The sequence below is a fragment of the Hylobates moloch genome, unplaced genomic scaffold, assembly GCF_009828535.3.
Source record: "Hylobates moloch isolate HMO894 unplaced genomic scaffold, HMol_V3 SCAFFOLD_15, whole genome shotgun sequence".
NCBI classification, from domain to species: Eukaryota; Metazoa; Chordata; class Mammalia; order Primates; family Hylobatidae; genus Hylobates; species Hylobates moloch.
In genome coordinates this window covers 28,871,044-28,891,718 of record NW_026652290.1, presented here as the reverse complement: position 1 = coordinate 28,891,718, position 20,675 = coordinate 28,871,044, and the positions used below count along the sequence as shown (strand labels likewise).

The following is a 20,675-nucleotide window of genomic DNA, read 5'->3' as shown; positions in this document are numbered from 1 at the left end:
CTAATTAAAGGCCATGTGTAAAACTGACGAAGATCTCAGTTATGATGATGATGAAAGAAAGCTCTGGTAAACAGAGAAACCAATCTTTATCCCAGGCATCCTCCTTGTTAGACAGTTAGTATTGAGTCATGTCAAAAGAATAAAAGTCCAATTCAAAGAGTACTTTGAATCCTAAGTAACTAACTTCTATTCACCAACACAAAACACTGCATTTAATTGTAGTAGAGGTTAAGACAGCTAGAATGCTAGCAGATTGACCTAAATGTCCGAACACTGAAATCACTAATAAAAGTACATTCTCTCGATGTATCACACACCATCAAAAGTCATCTAAAGACTATTAAGTAACATGTAAAGATTTTACAATGTAAAATTAGGTACAGTAAAGGGAAAAACACAAAATTGCATATACTCTACAACTGCAACTATGAAAATGAAATACACAAACGTGGCCAGGGAATGAAAGGAAATATGTAAAAATGAAAGCTGTGGCTGTATTACGCATTAAGATTATGGGTGTTTTCCACCTCTCACTCCCACAAAATCAATTTTCCAAACATTTTGAATTGTTTTATTTCCATTTTAAAGTTAGCCATCTCCTCCTTACCATAAGCATTATACATCTTGGGACCCAGATCTGGCCGAACAAAGTAGTTTGGCAGCCTAGAGGCCAAGTTCAGTTTGCCATCTCGCCTTGTGTACTCGGGCAGTGGAATGTTGGCCATCAGATCATCAAACCTAGAACAACAGAACCAGGAATTTGCAAAGTAAGACTGCTTTTCTAATTCATTATTGTATAACCTGTTTTATTCCTTCTACACCAAAAGGAACAAACACATCTGTGATCATGCAGACTGAGAGAGCCATCAAATATTTAAGATTAGAATTACAGTAGTTGCAAAGATGTCTTCTCTCTTTCCTACAACACACAAATGTGTCAAGATCAGCTGTAACAGTTCAGACAAAAGATCTCAGCAATAAATTCTAGACAAAAAGTTATGCTTAGAGATATATCATTGATTAGTTGTGACACCCTTTTCAAAGTTTCAAGCTCACTCAGGAAAACAGATCTACCCAGTAGATGTCTTCTTGTCTAACTCAGTGCTGTGACTATATTGTCCTGACCCTGACAGGTCAGATTCCACAACTGCCTCCAAATCAGACTTGTAAGAAAAAGTGAGCCTCTTCTCTAGCAGGGCCTACCATGGAAAATGTGTGGTGTTCCATTAGTCAGCCAGGCCTAAAAGCCAATCACTTCTTCATCTCTTCTACAAATAAACATGCCTCCGATGACTACAGACTAGAAATGAAAAATCAGCGGCAGTATAATTACAGAACTTTTGTTATTTCCTTGAAAACTGTTTTCTCACTACCTCAAAAAAGAAATTATCCTACCAAGTCAAGGACAGAATCATCTCTCCCCACCTTCATAATCATACCTGGAAGGCATCATATCTCTAAAATCTTCTCCTGGTGGCCAGTCCTTAAGTTTCAACACCATTGGTTCTTTTTCATTTTTCAAACGATCTGAAAGGTAACCAGAATTAACTGTTACTATTTATAATTCAGAAACAGACCAAAATAAATGACAAATTAGCATTTTATGCCTCAACAATACAAATAAAATATATTTATCTCTGCAAATTTTTCATAACCTGATAAATTTAGTAAACAAATATTATTTTTCCTTAATTTTCCCCTCCTACCAACTATCCACCATTTTATTTCTGCAGTGTAAAGAAATCCATTTGTGCCCAGGAGGCAGCAAGGTGCAGCAAAATAAAGATCACCAACTAATGGATCTGTGTCAGGGCCTTGTCTTTCCTAGAAGCTTATTAAGCTGCTACTCATTCTTGGGAGATTCAGCCGCTCCCTTTTGCCCACTGCATGTAGGTGGTGGTTCGACAGCTGTCATCGATCCAATCTGCTCCTCCTCTACAGTGTTCCGGAAGAAGTGAGCAGCATCCCAACTAACCAACGGCAATGCACGTCAACCATCAAGGGTGACAGGTGTTTAGTAAACCCAGTTTTCTGAGGCCAGCATGCAACAGAAATTACTTATTCTGCTCAGAGAGAGAGAGACTGACCCTGTCTGATGTTCTGTCCAGGGACAACAAAGACCAACAGAACAGGTAATAATGCCTCAGGGTTTAAAAGCATAAACATTATAACAAGGAAGGGGAGGAGAGACGTTAATTTTAAACTCCAAAATCCCGGAAAATGCTGCGGCTGCTACTGATGGGTCTCAGACTCCTGCCATTCCTGTGTCCCCTCCTTTCATATCCTCAACCCCCTTAAAAGATCTTTCATACATACTTGGAACGTCTTCAAATCCATCCCAGAAGTCTCCTACTGTGGCTCCTGTGATGATTTCATTGGTCCTACAATTAACTAGGTCTACTTCCTGCTCACCAAACTCTTTCCTGAAGGATTCAGGTTTCCAAAGTTCAGAGTTCAATTTATGATGCACTCCAGACACCATCACTGGCTAAATGAAGAGAAGGAAGACTTTAGTCTGAACTCTGGCAGCTCTGTCCCCACTCCCGAAGGCAGTCCCTCTTCACACTGCTATTGGTATATTTCCATGGAGCTGGTGCTCCGTCTCAGATGGTGATTTGACAGTTTCGGCTTAGTTCTCTGAGCTCCCAAAGCACCTCCAACCTTCACCATTCATCTGCTACACACCCTTGCTCTCAAACTACGTGAGTAAGCATCTAGGAGAAACAATCACCTTTCCTAGTTAGATCTCATTACTCACAGCAAGACGGACTGTGAAGAAAACAAGCGCTGGAAGGAGTGTCCAGTGACACCAGTCACCAGTGAAACAGGGTGACTGACCCCACTGTACTTGAGCCTGTTATTGCCAAGCAGGAATATGGCCTGTGACACCCCTCACTACCACTGGCTGTGTGAGGGTGCCAAATCTTTTGGCTGTCTAAGACAACCCAGAAGCTCTAACCTTTACGTGAAATAGTCTAACATTAAAATATTGACAAGCAAGAAAGCAAGCCTGCTGATACACTGTATTCAGCCCATCATTTTGTTTCTTGTCTATATATGATTAAATGAGCAAATCCTATTAGTACACTGGATGGAGAAAAACATTTTTGAAAATTTATTTTTGGTTAAACACTCACATCTTTCTGTTTGGCAGTTCTCCCAAATTCTTGTCCAAGAGCAGAGTGTTCCTTTAGCAAAGACCCTATCTGGCCAAACAGAGAAGCCAAAGATCCAGAAAACAGAACCAAAACAAGAAAGCACAGAAGCAGGCCTAGAAATTCTCCTAAAGATATTAACCGGCACTTAAGATCCAACAACGCTGCCCTCTGAAGCAGGCACCTGGGGACTATGTGACACCACATGGCCCTAGCCCACCTAGAATTGCCTTCAGCACAGGCTTTTCATTCAGGTAAGAGGGGTGCATGATTTTGTACCACATTTTGTCTAATCTCCCAAATCCCATCAGCCTGTAGTCATACTCTCACTTCCTCTGCTGAGGTTTACCATAGGAATCACCAAGCCTGGATGCCCTCATCAAAAACCCAACGGGGAGTGGTAGGAAGCAACAAAAACCTGACTGGAAAAGTCAGCTTAGGACCATCTGCTTTAAAAAGTAAGACCCATGGCCACATCCTGACCTGATTATATTCACCCGAAACAATAAAGAATAAAACAGGAAGTGAAGGAGGGGGAAAAGGCTGGGGTGGGGTTGTCAGAAGTCTGCTAAAGGAACTGAGAAGGGGGTTCTGAATAGGGCTGGAGGATAGGAGGCCTACATTACCTGCCCTTGTTTCCAGCACTCCCTAAACACATTCCAGTTGCTCTTATTGTTGGGGTCTTGCAAGCACAGCAAGCGATTATCACAAAGCCAATAGTGAGGAGTGTCAAAGCCCAGAATGCTGGGCTTGATCGTTAGTCCTTGAGGCCTCTTAGATAAATCAGAAGTCTTATTTTGCACCAAAGAGGCAAAGATGTCATCAAGGATTTTTGGTGTATTCTTGAGTCCATTTTCTGTCTGAATTGGAGAAAGAACAGAAGTCTCAAATATGTCATTCCCCTACCATCAAGAAACTCCATTCCCATAATGATGAGTATAGATTACATACCCAGAAGATTCCAAGCCAGGACCCCCAGGCAAAGAGGTATGTCCCCTGTCCTCCCTTGACAACTCATAGAAGTGAGGTAACAGGAGAAAGTGGCCCGGCCCAGAACTATAGTCCCATAAAACCCATCCTCCAGTGACTCAGCCTTCTGAACCCACAAAGGTAAGTATGTGATTCAGTCTACTTTCAGTTCCAACTTCTCTACTCTCTTCCTGTTCTGTCTTCAACTTTGCAACATGGAGTACCAACAAACAAACACATACCTTTCCTGTAGAAGAATTTAAGAGATTCCGGAGGAAACCAGAATTGTTGTTGCTTACGGGTGTCAAAATTGTGCTGTTAAACGTATGGAGGACTGTGCTGGATTTGCTTAAAGGTGGGAGGGGTGGAAGGCATTTGATTTCATTCTTTAAAATTGGCATTGTTGGTTGTTTTTCTAAAATAAAACCAAAACATTCAAATAAAAAAACATTCTGAAAGGCAAATCCCTTATTAGTATTCTACTAGCAGAATTACTTTAGAACTTGCTTTCTATTTACTGAAACAAAAAAAATACTTTAGGGAGTAAGTATGAACGATATGATTTACGTAGACAAGGATTCCTCACTGATGTTAAAAACAATAACTATCCAGTACAATGGATTTTTGTAAATTGACCTTTGTATCTAGCAACCCTGACAAATGTTTAGTAAATGTAGATTCTTTTGGATTTTTTGCGTGTACTGTCTACAAATATTGGCAGCATTCTCTTTACACATTTTTTTTCCCTCAATGCACTGACCAGGACTTCCAGTACAATGCTTAATAAAGAGTGAAAACAGATATCCTTTGTCTTGTTCTTGAACATAGAAACTGTTTTAAAAAAACAAACAAAAACCTCAAAGACCAGCTTGGCCAACATGGCAAAACCCCATTTCTACTAAAAATACAAAAGTTAGCAGGGCGTGGTGGCAGGCGTCTATAATCCTAGCTACTCAGGAGGCTGAGGCGGGACAATGGCTTGAACCTGGGAGGCAGAGTGCAGTGTTGCAGTGAGCCAAGATCCTGCCACTGCACTCCAGCCTGGCTGGACAGAGCAAGATTCTGTCGCAAAAAAACCTCAAAACAAATTTTTAAAAAAATTCAACGACTATTTATGATGTCTCCAGTCTTGTTTTCTGGTTTCAACTCTTGATTAAGAATGTTCTTAATTTAAGAAGTTTTTTATAAATCATTAACAGGTACTGAATTTTACTTAATGTTTTCCTGCATCTTGTCCCATGATTCTTCTACATTTTTGAATGTCAGACTTTATCTTCATTTCTGGAAAGACCTTGAAAAACTTGAATTCTTTTCCGGCCACTTGCTAATTGTCTTACTTTGGCTCAAATGAGCTGGTTTCTATGTGCATCAGCTTCCTCATCAGTAATACAGAAATAATGAGCAATATTGATGATTAGGCATCACAGAATTACATCACATGTAAAGAGAGGGCCTGGACCACAACGGAGTTTGAATATTCTTTTTCCTCCTTCTAAGGTATGTATAAACTCACCAGCTGTGCTCTTGCCAGCTTTTCAAATTATTTTTTTCTACAGCAGTCATCTTAGACTTAGTTCATGAGTTCTTTTAAGAGCTCTTTATCACATTTTTAAAGCTATATAAAGGTTTTTCCAGAAATTCAGATGTAGTCTAACATTCAAATATTCCTTCATTTACAGTGTCAAATTTGATTCATTAAAATTTTGTTCCAGATCTTTGCATGAAAGAAGTGGCCTGCAATTCTTCTCTTCTGTAACACAGCCAGAAGGTGGAAGTCCCTAAATTTTAATGCAGCAAAATTTCTCCTCTTCGGTGCTGCATTTCAAAAACACTTTCATTTGTGGCAGGTTCCAGGATGACTCCAGAGAAGCACTTTGCATTCCACAAGACTTCTAACCACTGTTCTCTCAGCAAGTGAGGTTGCCAACTCCTTCCATGAATGGACTAAAATACTCAAGAACAAACAGGAAAGCAGAAACACTCACCCTTGTTTTCCTTGTTGACATTCCCGCTGGTTAGGTCGGCCAGCCAGTTTAGAGGAGATGTGCTGGCTGGACAGGCAGGCTTCATGCTGCCGGCTGGCTTGGAGGCTGCTTCCCCACCCACAGCTGCTGGCTCCAACACTGAGGGATTCTGCTGGAGCACTGCACCAAGAGTCGGTTTTTCTCCAGCTAAAGTCTGTGTTAAGCATTAAAGGACGATTTTACATAAGCTGAAGAATGACAGCTTCCTTTTCTTTTCTTCTCTCCTAATAGCCGACCAACAAGTAAGATAAATATCCAGAACAAAACCACCTAATAGTTAGCCCTGGGTATCCCCACAGCTGCAGTAATCCCGCACTAGTAGAGAATAACTACAAGGTAGGAGAGATGTTAGCAACTTAAACACAGCAAGGTATTACCCCCGCACCCTTTTACCAGCCCCTGCTGGTACATATCCCTATTACTCTATGTACCATGCTGGTTTAAAATGACCAGTTTGTGCCTGTCTCCCCTATGAACTCATCCCAGAATCCAGCATAGGCACAGAAAACATGGTTGAAAACGAATAAATGAGGCAGGCAGGAAAGGTAAAGCTGTGATTTCAGACGGAAATGGAATACAGAGAAAGAGAAAATGCTATTTTGACTTAGCTTTAAAAATGTGATGAGGAGCTCTTAAAAGAACTCATAAATTAAATCTAAGATGACTGCTATAGAAGAAAATAATTTTAAAAACTGACAAGAACGAGTTTATACATACATAAGAAGGAGGAAAAAAAATATTCAAACTCCTGTTGTGGTCCAGGCCCTCTCTTTACATGTGATGTAATTCTGTGATGCCCAATCATCAATATTGCTTATTATTTCTATATTACTAATGAGGAAGCTGAAGCACATACAAATCAGCTCACTTCAGCCAAAGTAACACAACTAGCAAGTGGAAGGAAAAGAACTCAAATTCAGTTCTGACTCCAAATATTACAAGTCTTCTGCTCTCTCATCCTGCCTATGACACCACAGCTTTATAGAAATGTAAATTTCTGATTATTAAACACAATGCGGCATACTGATTACTGGAACGAGGGGGAGAAGGGACAGCAAGACGTACATGTGATGGTGGGGAGGAGAGGGATGCCACCGAGGAGAGACATATGAGGACTGAGAAAATTAACATTTTTTACATTGTGTGATGGGCAACTAAAGGTTCATTTCATCATTTCCTTCAACGCTTCATAAATATAGGCAAAAATATTTAGTAATTTTAAAAATGTTAAAGCTTAATAATTTTAATTCTGCAAAATACACAAACTTTTTTTAAACCCTTTACAGATTTGACAGCTACTTATTAGGTAGACTAGAACTTTTTGCTTTTTCAAGAAACAAAAATGTAAAACCTACTAAAAGAGGCCACAGTAGAGTCTACGAAAGTAATGTGAAAAGTCAGAACGGGTCTCTGAACTGTCACATGAACTGTATAAATTCTTTCTCTCTCTCTTTCCACTGATAGCTATCCCTAGGTTCCTTTCAAATGCACTGAGAGAAATCCTTGAGTTATTTGAAAAACAGACAAATGACAATTACAAGGGATGGTGAATTTAACATAAGCAGTAAATACCTGTTTTAGATCTTCCTTTGAGGCTGGCTTTGAAAAGAGTTTGAATTGCCTGTTTGAACAGGGGCAGTTTGCCTTTATTCCCCATTTCGCTCTTACAGAATGAACAATGTCTCCAACATCATAGAGTGCTAAACAAAGGGCAGAGGCAAACATCTGAACAAGGGTATTAGGTACTTTCAACCTCAACATTACAGAGCAGAAGCTGGCATTCCCCACAGGATTACTTTTCCCACTCCCTCCTTTTCATCCTGCTCCAGAGGCCTTCCCCAAAATGCATTTTCTTTTCTACTACAAAACTATCCCACAAAACTTGACTTGAAAAGTGTTGGAGGATTTATTTAATATATTTCTGGACAATTTACAATACACACTAAAATAAACTTAACCAGTAATAAAGGAAAATCAAACTACCAGCCCCCATGAGTTAACCAAGACAAAGGGAAAGAAAATCACTGCAGCATATGAAATACCTTTTCCAGGAATGATCTGTGTGGGCATTAAGTTCTCTGGTTCATGTATCTGACTCTTCACACATTTTAGCCAAGAGAAAGTCTTGTAAGCAGCACCTGCAAATAACTGATTTGTAGTAACTGTTCTTTACAGACGCTGGCTCCACATGCTTCAAGAAACCCACCAAACACAAATCAACAAAAAACTTGATTTAACTGTGTAGAGGGGCTGGAGGAGAATCAGATCAGTTCTTACCCTGTTGGCAATTCTTTCTCTTCATCCGGTAGCAGTCCACACATACTCCAAACCCACAACGAGGACACACCCAGTGCAGGTTGAAAATGGTGGTGTCGCACACATCACACATTTCTCGAACACCTTTGACAGCTCGCTTCCAAGCAACCTGTCCTGCAAAAATCAGTAAATCACTTAGTCTTTGGAAGGAGAGGGCTTCTGAAACCAAACATGAAAGGTAGGGGTTATTGTCATTCCTCCCCGTGACTAGACTTCAAATTAACTTTGTTCAGCCTTCATTGCAAATGCTGTCCTCCACCCCATGAAGTGCTCCTGGATCCCCTCAGCACTCCTAGTAACTTGAATTTGTACTTCAGATTCATGCCTCTTCTCACTGTATGTATTCAGGCACAGTCTCACCTCTCTCTAGGAGACTGAACTCCAAGCAGAATCCCTATTCAGACTGTGCAGCAGTAGTTACACAAGTTGGAGCTCAGACACGGGTATCACACAACAGTGGTTCTTAACCTCTGAGTCATGAGTCCCTTTCAGAATTTAAAGGCAGCATGTTCCAGGCTTTCTCCAAAGGAAAAAAAAATTTACTCAGATCCACAAACCCAGTAATCTGCACAGAGCATCAGGTTATTCAGATACCCTACATCCACTCAGACTGCCCATTAAAAACTCCAAGGTTCTCAGGGGGCCTGGAGGGAGTTGCACATTAACTTTGTGCAGGCACAATGGTCCAAGATCAGTTCCTTCACCAGTCAGTCAGAAATTCGATTTAGCCAGTGCCAGGAATGATGCAGGCACCCAGGACTAACTCACACTAACCAAACATCCAGCAGATTAAGGCACGACCCAGGATTCCACAAAGCAGCATTTTCTGTTCCAGTGGCCAAGACCTAACAACTGGAAGGAGTGGCCTTCCAAAACTGGATGGGCCATTGAACCCTTCCCCCAGATGGAGGAGTGCCAAATCAGGCAACCAAACCAGGTATCAGCAAGCTTTCAGAAGTATAAGCAAAGGGAGGACATTTTTGTGGGTCACAGAAAAGCCCAAGGTCTCCTGACTAGGAGACTCCTGGCAGTCAGTCTGTCTCTCTCCTGAACAACACTGGATCAATGCTGCTGCACTCCTGTTCTATGGAGAATATCTTTTTCCTAATCCAGTTTGGGGTTAACTCATTCCTTCTTCAGACTGAACACAACCCAAATGACCAAGCTTTAGTTTATACAAAATCAATCCAACTGCTGAATGAACTTCTGCCATTACATTATAATGTAATAGCACAGGGCACAATTCATACAGCTTTAGGCATCTTACAAATGAGATCTTATGAACTTCATCTTGGACACTTGGATTAGACTGTTTTATCAGAAAGTACTCTTAGATCTCTTAGCCACCCGTTTAATGATTATTTGTCACTGAAATGACAGAATAAAAGTAGTAATAGTCGAGATCTGCTCCCTAATCTCAGGATCAGAAGTAAACTCTTCTGGGTATGATGGCATATTTCAGTATCACTCACAGTTGAGTTTCTCTCTCCAATCTGACCAGCTTGTCACAGAGAAGAGAAAGAGCAACAGGATAATCAAAAAGGCCAGGAGGAAAGGTTAATCACATTTAAATCTTCAAGGAGGAGAGTTTCTTAATTATGCTGTAAAAGATAACTGTGCCTTTTTCTATTTGAAAAAAACAGTTTTTAGATGACTCATCTTTATCAAAGAAAAAGCCATCACTTGCTTAAAACAGCTCTGCTGGCCGGGCGCGGTGGCTCACGCCTGTAATCCCAGCACTTTGGGAGGCCGAGGCGGGCGGATCACGAGGTCAGGAGATCGAGACCATCCTGGCTAACACGGTGAAACCCTGTCTCTACTAAAAATACAAAAAATTAGCCGGGCGAGGTGGCAGGCGCCTGTAGTCCCAGCTACGTGGGAGGCTGAGGCAGGAGAATGGCGTGAACCCCGGGGGGCGGAGCCTACAGTGAGTCGAGATCGCGCCACTGCACTCCAGCCTGGGTGAAAGAGCGAGACTCCGTCTCAAAAACAAACAAACAAAAAAAACAAAACAAAACAAAAAACAAACAAACAAACAAAAAAAAACAGCTCTGCTGATTCAGGAGCAAAGCTAATAATACATTCCAAAAAAGTGTTTCCACATTGCAGTCATGTATGTATCACTGCCAGACCAGTTACTTAGGAATTTTTCTTTCGATCTACTACTTTTACTTAAATATAATTAATAAAATAATATAATACAAATAAAATATATTTGTATCTCTATTGAAAGTGGAAAACTAATATTGCTTGTCTTAAACAGACTACGGGGGGGAAAGTATAATAAGACTCTTGACTTAGAGTCTCCACTACCCCAGCAGAATGAAGTAATTCTAAAGAATAACTCTGGTTGTCCCAGGCACTCACAATTCCCTTTCTCCCAGGCAGCTCTGGATTCCTACAGCTGGGAATGACCTAGTCCTGTTCCTTGGACTCTGAGACAGTATCCACATATATTCAGTAAGTTATTTTTGTGCTTAAGCTAGGTTCAGTTAGTTGCTGGTAATCAAAATTCTTAAGACTGGCATGGATGCTTGTATTCAAACATACTTGGTTAAGCAAAGTCTAAAAAGAGACATACCAGAGAAATAGAAAGGCTTCACTTTTAACTTTCAACCACTGGTAAAGATAAAATGATGGAAGAAAATATGAGGCTTATAAGACAGACGCCCCATGGTGCTTCTGGCTGGATAACTCATTTCCACAGAGGAACATGGACAGGAAGACGCTGTACCGTCCTCCAAACATCCTGCTTGAGATGTCATGAAGGAGGTCTGGCTCTAACGTGCCACCTACCCTGATTCCTGTGGCTTAATGGGCTGCCAGATCAGTGTAAGAGTGCTCCCAAAGAGGGGAGGACACAAGCACGTGCACATCTAGAACCTCCAAGTATTCCCTTCAAACCTTGACTCTAACAATCATTTCCATTGTGAACCTGTTATTCTCATGTCTGGGACCCAGCCCTGCGGACTCTAACTCAGTAGGTCTAAGAGTCAGCCTTCCCATTCTTATTTTCCTCGAAATGTATACATGATTAAGAACCTCTGTTTTAAAATAAACCAATCTGAGACCTCATCCCCTTTTAGTGTGCCTGCACTGCTGGTGAGGCTGTGCAAATTCCACCATCACTTCACCTTCACCTTTCCTAACAAAAAAGGAGTTCCACTCCTCTGTTAATTGGCCCAAAATAAACCCCAAAGATAGGTGGCTAACTCTGATCAAACCTGTTGCAAAAGGAAAAATGCAACCTCATTATACCAAAGTTATCTAAACTTCTGGGTGAAAAAAAACCCAAGCAATTAGGACTTAGGTGTCACTTAGGAACAAAAATCAAATTGGGCTCAAAAATCCTACCCCCTAAGAGATGCTCTTACTGTGTGGCTCAATAGTTGACATAGCTTCCTTTTCAGAAATCACCATTTGACAGAAGTGGTCTCCAATGTTGGCCAAGATGTACTTTGCTGTGTCCAAATCAATCCCCACAACGTTTTTGGTTAAAGGTAACCACAAGCCAATCGCTTCACTGTCATACTTGTTTGGTGTTAAGAAGCCTTCTACCCGCAACACACCATGTTTGTTGAATTGTAACCTAGGGGAGGCAGGGGAAAAAAAGATATAATGTACACACACACAAACACACACAAAACTGATTTACAACTTGTAATTACTTTTTTTTTTTTTTTTTGAGATGGAGTCTCACTCTGTTACCCAGGCTGGAGTGCAGTGGTACCATCTCGGCTCACTGCAACCTCCGCCTCCCAGGTTCAAGTAACTCTCCCTGCCTCAGCTTCCCCAGTAGCTGGGATTACAGGCGCCTGCCACCACTCCCGCCTAATTTTTGTATTTTTAGTAGAAATGGGGTTTCACTATGTTGGCCAGGCTGGTCTTGAACTCCTGACCTCAGGTGATACGCCTGCCTCAGCCTCCCAAAGTGCTGGGACTACAGGCATGAGCCACCATGCCCATCCACAACTTGTAATTACTATTTAAATCAACAAAGTCCTTCCTAGTTTTCTGTAATCTCCATGGCTAAGCACAGCCAATGATTATTTGGCAATGTCAGTAGGAAGATTAAAAACACTTTTTCCCCAAAAGACAAGCTAGACAGGGGAAAGAGGAGGGAGGAGAAGGGGAGAGAGGTATATTTTGCACTCAAACCAATATAATCATACTGCCTCCAGGGATAGTTGTTTGACTTGCTGGACTTGGCGCTTAAGAGCAAGGAAAATCACAAGTTACTACAGAAGTAAGTCGTTAACAAACAGAAGGTGATAAATAACCTGATCAGATTTAAATACAACTACTGCTTCAAGAAAAACGCTCAGCTAAAGAACGGTAACCCCTAGACAGTCACTGAAGCAATGACCACACTGGTCTGTGAGGTACTTGGTGCCTATATAAATTCCAGCTGCACGTTACTGTCCAAGCTTCTGGAAAGAGGGAAGCATTAAAATGGGCCTCAGAACCTAAGAAGTGGAACAAAGGGCAGAACATTTGTTCATTATTTGCCTTCAATACTGTGTAACACTTGAACGTTTTTTTCATAAGCTATGTATTAGTTTTAAATTTTTAAAACATAAAATTTTTTTTTTCTTTTTCTTTTTGAGACAGGCCCAATGCCCAGGCTGGAGTACAGTGGTACGATTATGGCTCACTGCAACCCCTACTCCCAGGCTTCAGCAATCCTCCCACCTTAGCCTCTCAAGTGGCTAGGAAGGCAGGCATGTGCCGCCACACCCAGCTAATTTTCTTTTTCCATTTTTTGTAGAGACAGGGTTTTGCCCTGTTGCCCAAGCTGGTGTCAAACTCCTGGGCTCAAGTGATCCTCCCACCTTGGTCTCCTGAAGTGCCAGGATTACAAGCATGAACCACCATACCCAGCCTAAAAGTACAGTATTCTGGCTAGGCACAGTGGCTCACTGTAATCCCAGCACTTTGGGAGGCTGAGACAGATTCCGTTTGAGACCAGCCCAGAGAACACAACAAGACCCTGTCACTACAAAAAAACTTTTTTTTAATTAGCCAGGCATGGTAGCACAAGCCTGTAGTCCTAGCTACCTGGGAAGCTGAGATGGGAGGATCACTTGACTCCAGGAGTTTGAGGTTACACAGTGAGCTATGATCGTGCCAATGCACTCCAGCCTGGGCAGCAGAGCAAGATTCTGTCTCTAAACATAAATAAGTAAATACATACATACATACATACAAACAAATATTTCTAGTAGGAGACATAAGAAATAGATATAAAACACAATGAAGTAGCCTGTAACAGATATCGTAACAGTCATTAATTCTTATAAGAGCAGAGGAGGAAGTGCTGACTGCTGACTGAGGTTTGTGGGCCAATATGACAAGGACTTCATGGAAAAGAGAGTAATTGAGCTTGCTTTGGCAAGAAAAGGTAGACAATTAGGTAAAGAAGGTATGTCCAAGAGACAGTATTTCATATAAAAGGGAAGAAAACTACAGGTGAACAGGGTGACAATAGATTAATTAGACTAAAGGGTTTATTCAAATAGGTAAGAATCAGGAAGAACTTGCAGAGGTAAGTTGGGGTCAATTGCTGAAAGCCTTCAGTATTTCACTGGGGACCTTGACTTTGCTAGGCACTGGGCAGCTATCAAAAGTCATCAGGTGAGACACATTCAAAGTTGTGTTTTAGAAAAACCATTTGTCCAAAAGAGTGTAGAAACTGGAAGGACAAGACACTGTTACCTAACATATGCAAATTATTTCAAGCAGTCCAAATGAGAGATGCAAGTTTTTATTTTTTAAGACGGTCCAAATTAGAGATAGTCATAACACAAAAAAATAAATTTGAAAGCATTTCAAAGTGGGAGGTAATGGCAATAGGACCTAGCCGCTGAGCCTTACCACTGAGACCCTACCCCTACTCCTATTTTATTTGCAGAAGAGTTTAATGAGATACAAACTTGATGAGGAGGCTAATGACAGCCTCAATCTTCACTCTAAACATCAGGAAAAAAGTTAAATTATGATATTCTTTTACCAAGATATGAGTTTTTTCTAGTTTCTACTACACTGGCTTCTGCTATGCAGCATTAGGCAAAGGTACTTTCCCCTTTAAAGATGTCAAAAATGAAAAAAACAACTAAGTCATAAAGTCAATGACTTCTAGACTGTTACAAAAATATAGTAGGTTAAAAAAAAAAAAGCTCTAATCATATTACAAAGAACAAAAGAAAGAAAAAAAAATTATCCCTTCCCTAAAATGCCTTTGCAACTTAAACCACTCTCTCATCCAATCTAGTTATACTTCTCATAGCAGAGGAGCCATAACAACATGCAATCAAGTGAACAGAAACACAAAGACCTGTACAACGCATAACCATTTCAGTGTCTTCAAAATACATACACATACAAATGAATATGCATTGTAACACACTGTTTAAGAAGAAAATTCTCGAGAGGAAGGGAAAGAGTTACCCTCTACTGACAGCTTATTCTGGGCCAGGCGTTATTCAGAATATATTAATATATACATATGTTAACATACGTTAACAGTATTACAGCTCTAAATGCTACCCACATGCTTTATGACGTGCTTTTGCAATTTACAAATGGATGAATGGGGCAAACTAGTACCTAAAAAACTCTTACTTCGTTAAATAAGCCTGAATCTGAATGTTACAAGCACAGGTATAATGATCTAAATTCCCTGTGCATTTAATTCAGCTCATCAGCAAACTTTTAACTTAGATAAAATGAAAAGGAAGGAGGAGAATAGGAAGAAATTGAAATCAACACTTCTGTTTATGATTAGAGTTAGTCCAACCTGAAAGTACCTAGATTTCTGAGAAAGTGAATTATATCTCAAGTTCAACTATACCAACACTGTTCATTTCTATATGAACAAAAAAGAGCTGCTTTTTTCTTCACTCAGGATAGAAGAATTTAAAGAAAATGATTTTGAATATATATATATACACACACACACACACACACACACACACACATATATATATGAAAATTTTGCCTATAAAATTGGAAAAGATTTTTTAAAAAGACATGTCTCTCCCTGCTGGCAATGGTACAGAGACCATGGGAGCACGCTCAAACCCTGCAGTGGTCAAGGACACAGGTGCAACCTTCCTGGAGGATAACTTGGCAGAACAGGTGTATCAAAGCCTTAAAACACACACAGCTTCTGACCCAGAAATGCCACTTCTAGTAATCCTCCCAAAGCAAATAATCAGGGACATGTAGAAGAAGATCATTTCTGCATTATTTCCAGTCACAAAAAATACAAAACAATCTTAATACCAACAAGGGAATTGGTGAAATAAATTATCAAACATTACTATAATGTGCTCTTACACAGAAATTCAAAAGTATTTAAAGAAAAAGGTTATGATCAAGAGGTTCCTACTATGTAATGGGAAAGTAAGATTCAAAACAGGGTGTGCAAGATACTAACTAGGTATACATTTTATGATCATACAATGCACTGAAAAGTTAACAGTAGTTATTTGTAGTGGTTTTTCAGAACCTTCAACATTTTCCTGTAATGACTGTCACTTTTTGAAATAGAAGTTTATATATTTAAGCTTTGTTACTTTAAAAAAAATCAAAAATAAGAATGAAAAGTAACATGCAATAAGATCCAGATTCTCCAACCTAGAGATTATAAATGCAATATCTACCACCTTTTTACTTCTAGATTTACTGTTGATAAAAGAGTAACAAAAGTATGCCAGATGATCTGGCATAACAAGTATGCCCAGATTATCTGAACTTTTCCCAAAATGCCTCACCTCCTGAAGTGAAAGAAGCGGCAAAACACAGGTGAGTCCTTCTGTTGCTCCTTATCCTTGCGGAGACTGTCCAAGCGACACTCTCGGCACTTAGGCAACTGTGCCACGATGTTCACACAAGAATCATCCTGTACAAAGGCCTCACCACTCTGTTGCAGCTTTTTGAGTTTAGCTGGGTCTGTCAAAACCGACTTCCTGGATGGGGCTAGGAAAACAAAAGATTAAGGAGACAAGACCTCAAATTTTTAAAAATCACATTCATATGTGACTGAATTCTATTCAAAAACCCAATATTCCCTTAAAGAGAATTCCCTTCTCAATTCCTGGTTCAACTGTAATTTCTAAAAATGGCTCAACAGAAGACGACTACTAGAATAACTGGAAAAGTTTTACTCTCTTTATAAAACAATTCTTATTTGCTGAATCCATTTGGCAACATAAAATCCCAAATTAAACAGCCAGACTCACAATTCAAAGTTAATGTATACTTCTATTCACAACCCTACATTTTAGGACATTTTCAAATCAGATATTTAATTCAAACTCTCGAGGTTCACCTCCGCAGAGGCCTGACTTAGTGGACATCCATTCTGTCACTTTCCAAATTCAAAAAAGACTGGTTTAAGGTGTGTTTTTAAAAGTACAATGCAAAAGCTAACCATTCTAAAAATAACAATAAACAAATCGCTTTCCTACGTAGCCCCTGGGTCTATGGAGTTAGAGCATCTTCTAATTGCCTGTCACTTGACTCCTGACATGTCTTCCACTTCTTTCACACATGTGGTCCATGCAGGATTAAGAGCACTGGCTACAGACAGGATTATCATTCTAAGTAAATGCAGATTTTATGTTTTAACTTGTAATGGGCCAGAGAATTTGAAATCTTAACATGGTTTCTAAAGAAAAGGTAGACATGTATCAGGAAAGAGCAATCACCGTGTCAGACAAAATAACAAAGTAAGGAATCCATTTGTATGTCAAGAGCCTTAAGGAATATTTCATAGAAAACAGAAAAGACCTTTTCTTAGGGTCCAAGAGAGCTGAGAAGAGGGAAGTGGGTTTTTAGGCAAACAAACGAAAGTCAAAAACCAACAGCTTCTGGGGAACTAGCTGAGAGATGGGTGGGAGAGGTCAGTCTTGGAGAACACTGGAAGATCCCAAACCAAAGGTTTTAAATAAAGTAAACATCTTCAATAATTACCTTAGAGGTGATCTAATCTTACCTCTCTTTTAAAGCAAGACTAGACCACATGTAAATTTCTACATGATGCTGTCAGTCCTTGATCCCTTAAACACTCCTACTTAGTTACAGTGAAAGAGAAGGTAAAGTAAGAAAGGAGAGAAAATAAAGAGATTAGTAGTTCAAGGATGTAATTTTAATTACTCAGATACTGAAAGACATCATCCTTTGAGTTGAGCCAGGCTTCCACAGATCACAGGCAAGAAGGTTATCTTATCTGTTCTATCCTGGCTCACAAGAGGAAAGATCTAGAAACAAGAAAGTTGAACTGTCTAAATCTAGCTCTTTACTGAGGACAGCAACAGGTGCTACCATCAGTGATTCTCTGAATTCAAAGCCAAGTCAAGAGAAAAATGCAATGCCCACTTCTGAGGAGCCACGTATCTATCTGAACAGAAAAAAAGGCAGCTGTTTGACTCCAGTTTGCTTTTGTTTTCTAGACCCAAAGTGGAAGAAAGGAGCAGAAAGTTTTCCAAGCCTTCTGTACTACATGCGGTACTAGTGGACACAGCTCAGAAGTCCCGGTAGGCTTCTGATCACACTCTCACACCTCAACCAAAAAAAAAAAGTCACAGTAGATAGCAGGATGTGCTAGTCCAGGATGTAAGTAGGTTTTTCACTTCTTTTAAAATCCATTAGATGGGGAATAGCTGCATAATATATTAAATGAGACAAAGCTGTACTCCGTAACTCACTTGTGTATCTATCAAGTGCTTATTGCACTAGAATCTTTACTGTTTCTTCACATAATATTAAAGTAATTTGCTTCAAAAACTAGCTGAGTGTGAGAGCTCATGATTCAAAAAGAATAAATAGAACAAGGATACGGTTATGAATATGTACTTTCTTTTGAGTGTTACATAATTTCTGAGAACAGGATAATCTTATGCAATTAATTTTATGCAAATTAACAGCTATATTAACTTAAACCTCAATGAAGAAGCTAGGTTAGAAGTATTGCTAGGCAAAGAAAGTTCTTTCTATTCTTCCAATGCTATACTAAAAAGATTCGCAAGTCAAATCCAGCCATCTTGCCCTCTAATTTCACAGAGGCCTGCAGTTAAAAAGGTAGTGTAGATATATTCATTTTTACTGATCCAAATAAATAGTTCTCGTAGGTTGTTTTCGTTTGTTTGTTTTTTGAGCCAAGCTCTCACTCTGTCACCCAGGCTAGAGTACAGTGGTACAATCATAACTCACTGCAGCCTCCAACTCCTGGGGTCAAGCAACCCCCCTGCCTCAGCTTCCCCAGTAGCCAGGAATAACAGGTGTGCACCACCATGCCCGGCTGATTTTTAAAAAAATTTTTTTGTGGAGATGGGGTCTCACTATGTTGCCCAGGCTGGTCTCAAACTCCTGGTGTGAAGCAATCCTCCCACAGTGGCCTCCCAAAGTATTAGGATTACAGGTGTTAGCTACTATGCCCAGCCTAAAAGATTAACAAAATCCATACCAATTTCCCACATAGCTAACAGTGATCAAAAGGCATCTTTAAATTCTAATAGCTCTAACCCTTCTGACATGCTGAAACCATTTTGTTCTTCTAACTCTAGTAACGGAGCTTCTGATAACTACCACCATTATAATGCATCCTCAAACTTCATATAAGTAGCATCAAGTACAACGTACCATTTTCCCCATAAGAAGCGTAGTTTTAAATTGTGGGTGCAGCAGGACCTCCCCTTAAGCAAAGAGACTCTTCCTGGTATTTCAGCCCTATCCTTAACATCTTTAACCCAAGTCCTTTTTCCAGAAATGATACAATTCTGCATCTTTTCTAAAATTTCAAATCTCAGCTACCTGTCACAGATCACCTCTTCTACTCCAACCTGGATGTTACAGAAAGATCAGTGACAAGCTGAAATAAAGTAATCACCAGATTACTTTAGATTTTGTTTCAAAATTTTCTTAACCTAAAAATTGGGAGCCACCTAATTACCCACCTAACAGGAACCAGTTAAATCCTATGGTAAATGAACATAATGGAATCCTTGCTTTAAAATACTAATAGACACCTACACTAATTCACAGGGTAAAATTGTTGGCATGAACCCATTTGTGTAATACAGTTTATCTGTATTTCTATATACATGAAACCAGGTACACCAAAGTATTAACAGTAATCGTTTCTGAGATTTGGGAATTATACCTTCTTTCAACTTTTCTGACTGTATAAACTATTTCTACAAAGTCATTTTCGCATAGTTTCTCATAGGATAAGAGAGAGATATATATATCTACCATTTCTTACCTTCTACCAATAAAGATATTGAGAAACACTCACCATTCTGGATTTTATTGTTGCTTCTTGTACAACAGCTTTCATTATCTACTTTTACTGAAGATTCCTTTAAATTCTGTGATCGGCAAGCTAAAGCTGAAGGTTCTACCTTTTTTCCTGAACAGTTATTAGGGCTATCACTATTGACACCTGCTTTCACTTCTGGTGCATTTGAAACATCCGATGGGGAAGGTGCATGTTCTAGGTGCTTCTGCAGTTCAGGAGGATTGGCAATTTCCAATTCTGCCTTAGAAGAAGCCTTTGTAGGTAAGCACTCCTTCGGAAGGCCAGTCAATGCTTGTGGAACAGACTCCAATCTGTTTTCCTGATCAGTGTTTGTCTTAGACTGAGTACAGCTGCCTTTTGGCTCACTCAGAATTTTCAAGTCTCCAGTTCCAATCTGAGAGGACTTTGAGAGCAACCCTGCTTTGCAGACATCTGGTTTTGTTCTCAGAGCTTCAGACTTTGTATTTAGACAGGAAGAAATTTCCTCTGGTAAACTCTGTTTATGACATCTGAAAAATATAATATAGAAAGCTAGCATCCAGGCCTCTTTTTATCTCTCCATTATCTTCCCCAAACAAACTGTTTGGTTCCCTAAGGTAGTAAGTATGAAAGAAAAAAGATAATTTCTTATATGTTACAGAATTTAGGATAGATTTCTGTGAGCTAGAGTTAAAAGTCATCAGTCAATGGTTCTGCAAAAATATCATAAACACTCAGAAAAATACAACCCTAAATTATGTATGCATGTTCTCAGAAATCTTTAACTTCTTACATTAGTTCTACTTCTCACAGCACAATGAACCTTAGCTTTCCCTCAAAACAAAATATTGTATGAAACCAAAGAATATACTCAGCAGATAAGCAGCTCTGTGGTTTATAAGTATCAAAATCAGAAGTCTGTGCAGGGGC

General features: G+C 39.8%; 1 protein-coding gene across 6 annotated transcripts in view; it reads right to left on the bottom strand.

The window, feature by feature from the left end:
• KDM3A (lysine demethylase 3A) overlaps window positions 1–20,675 on the bottom strand; it is a 51,180-nt gene that overhangs the window by 6,237 nt on the left and 24,268 nt on the right. For 3 of the 6 annotated variants that reach the window (XM_032177101.2, XM_032177105.2, XM_032177108.2), the window contains 13 exons: window positions 19,764–20,275; window positions 16,240–16,444; window positions 11,839–12,053; window positions 8,426–8,578; window positions 8,191–8,286; window positions 7,721–7,848; window positions 6,110–6,302; window positions 4,367–4,539; window positions 3,782–4,015; window positions 3,138–3,206; window positions 2,317–2,488; window positions 1,440–1,527; window positions 608–738 (listed from right to left, as the gene is read on the bottom strand). In XM_032177101.2, the coding sequence (XP_032032992.1) occupies window positions 608–738; window positions 1,440–1,527; window positions 2,317–2,488; window positions 3,138–3,206; window positions 3,782–4,015; window positions 4,367–4,539; window positions 6,110–6,302; window positions 7,721–7,848; window positions 8,191–8,286; window positions 8,426–8,578; window positions 11,839–12,053; window positions 16,240–16,444; window positions 19,764–20,275 (2,369 nt within the window). The remainder of the gene's footprint in view (window positions 1–607; window positions 739–1,439; window positions 1,528–2,316; window positions 2,489–3,137; window positions 3,207–3,781; window positions 4,016–4,366; window positions 4,540–6,109; window positions 6,303–7,720; window positions 7,849–8,190; window positions 8,287–8,425; window positions 8,579–11,838; window positions 12,054–16,239; window positions 16,445–19,763; window positions 20,276–20,675) is intronic. The other 3 variants (XM_032177107.2, XM_058428292.1, XM_058428291.1) reach the window with 2 other exon arrangements.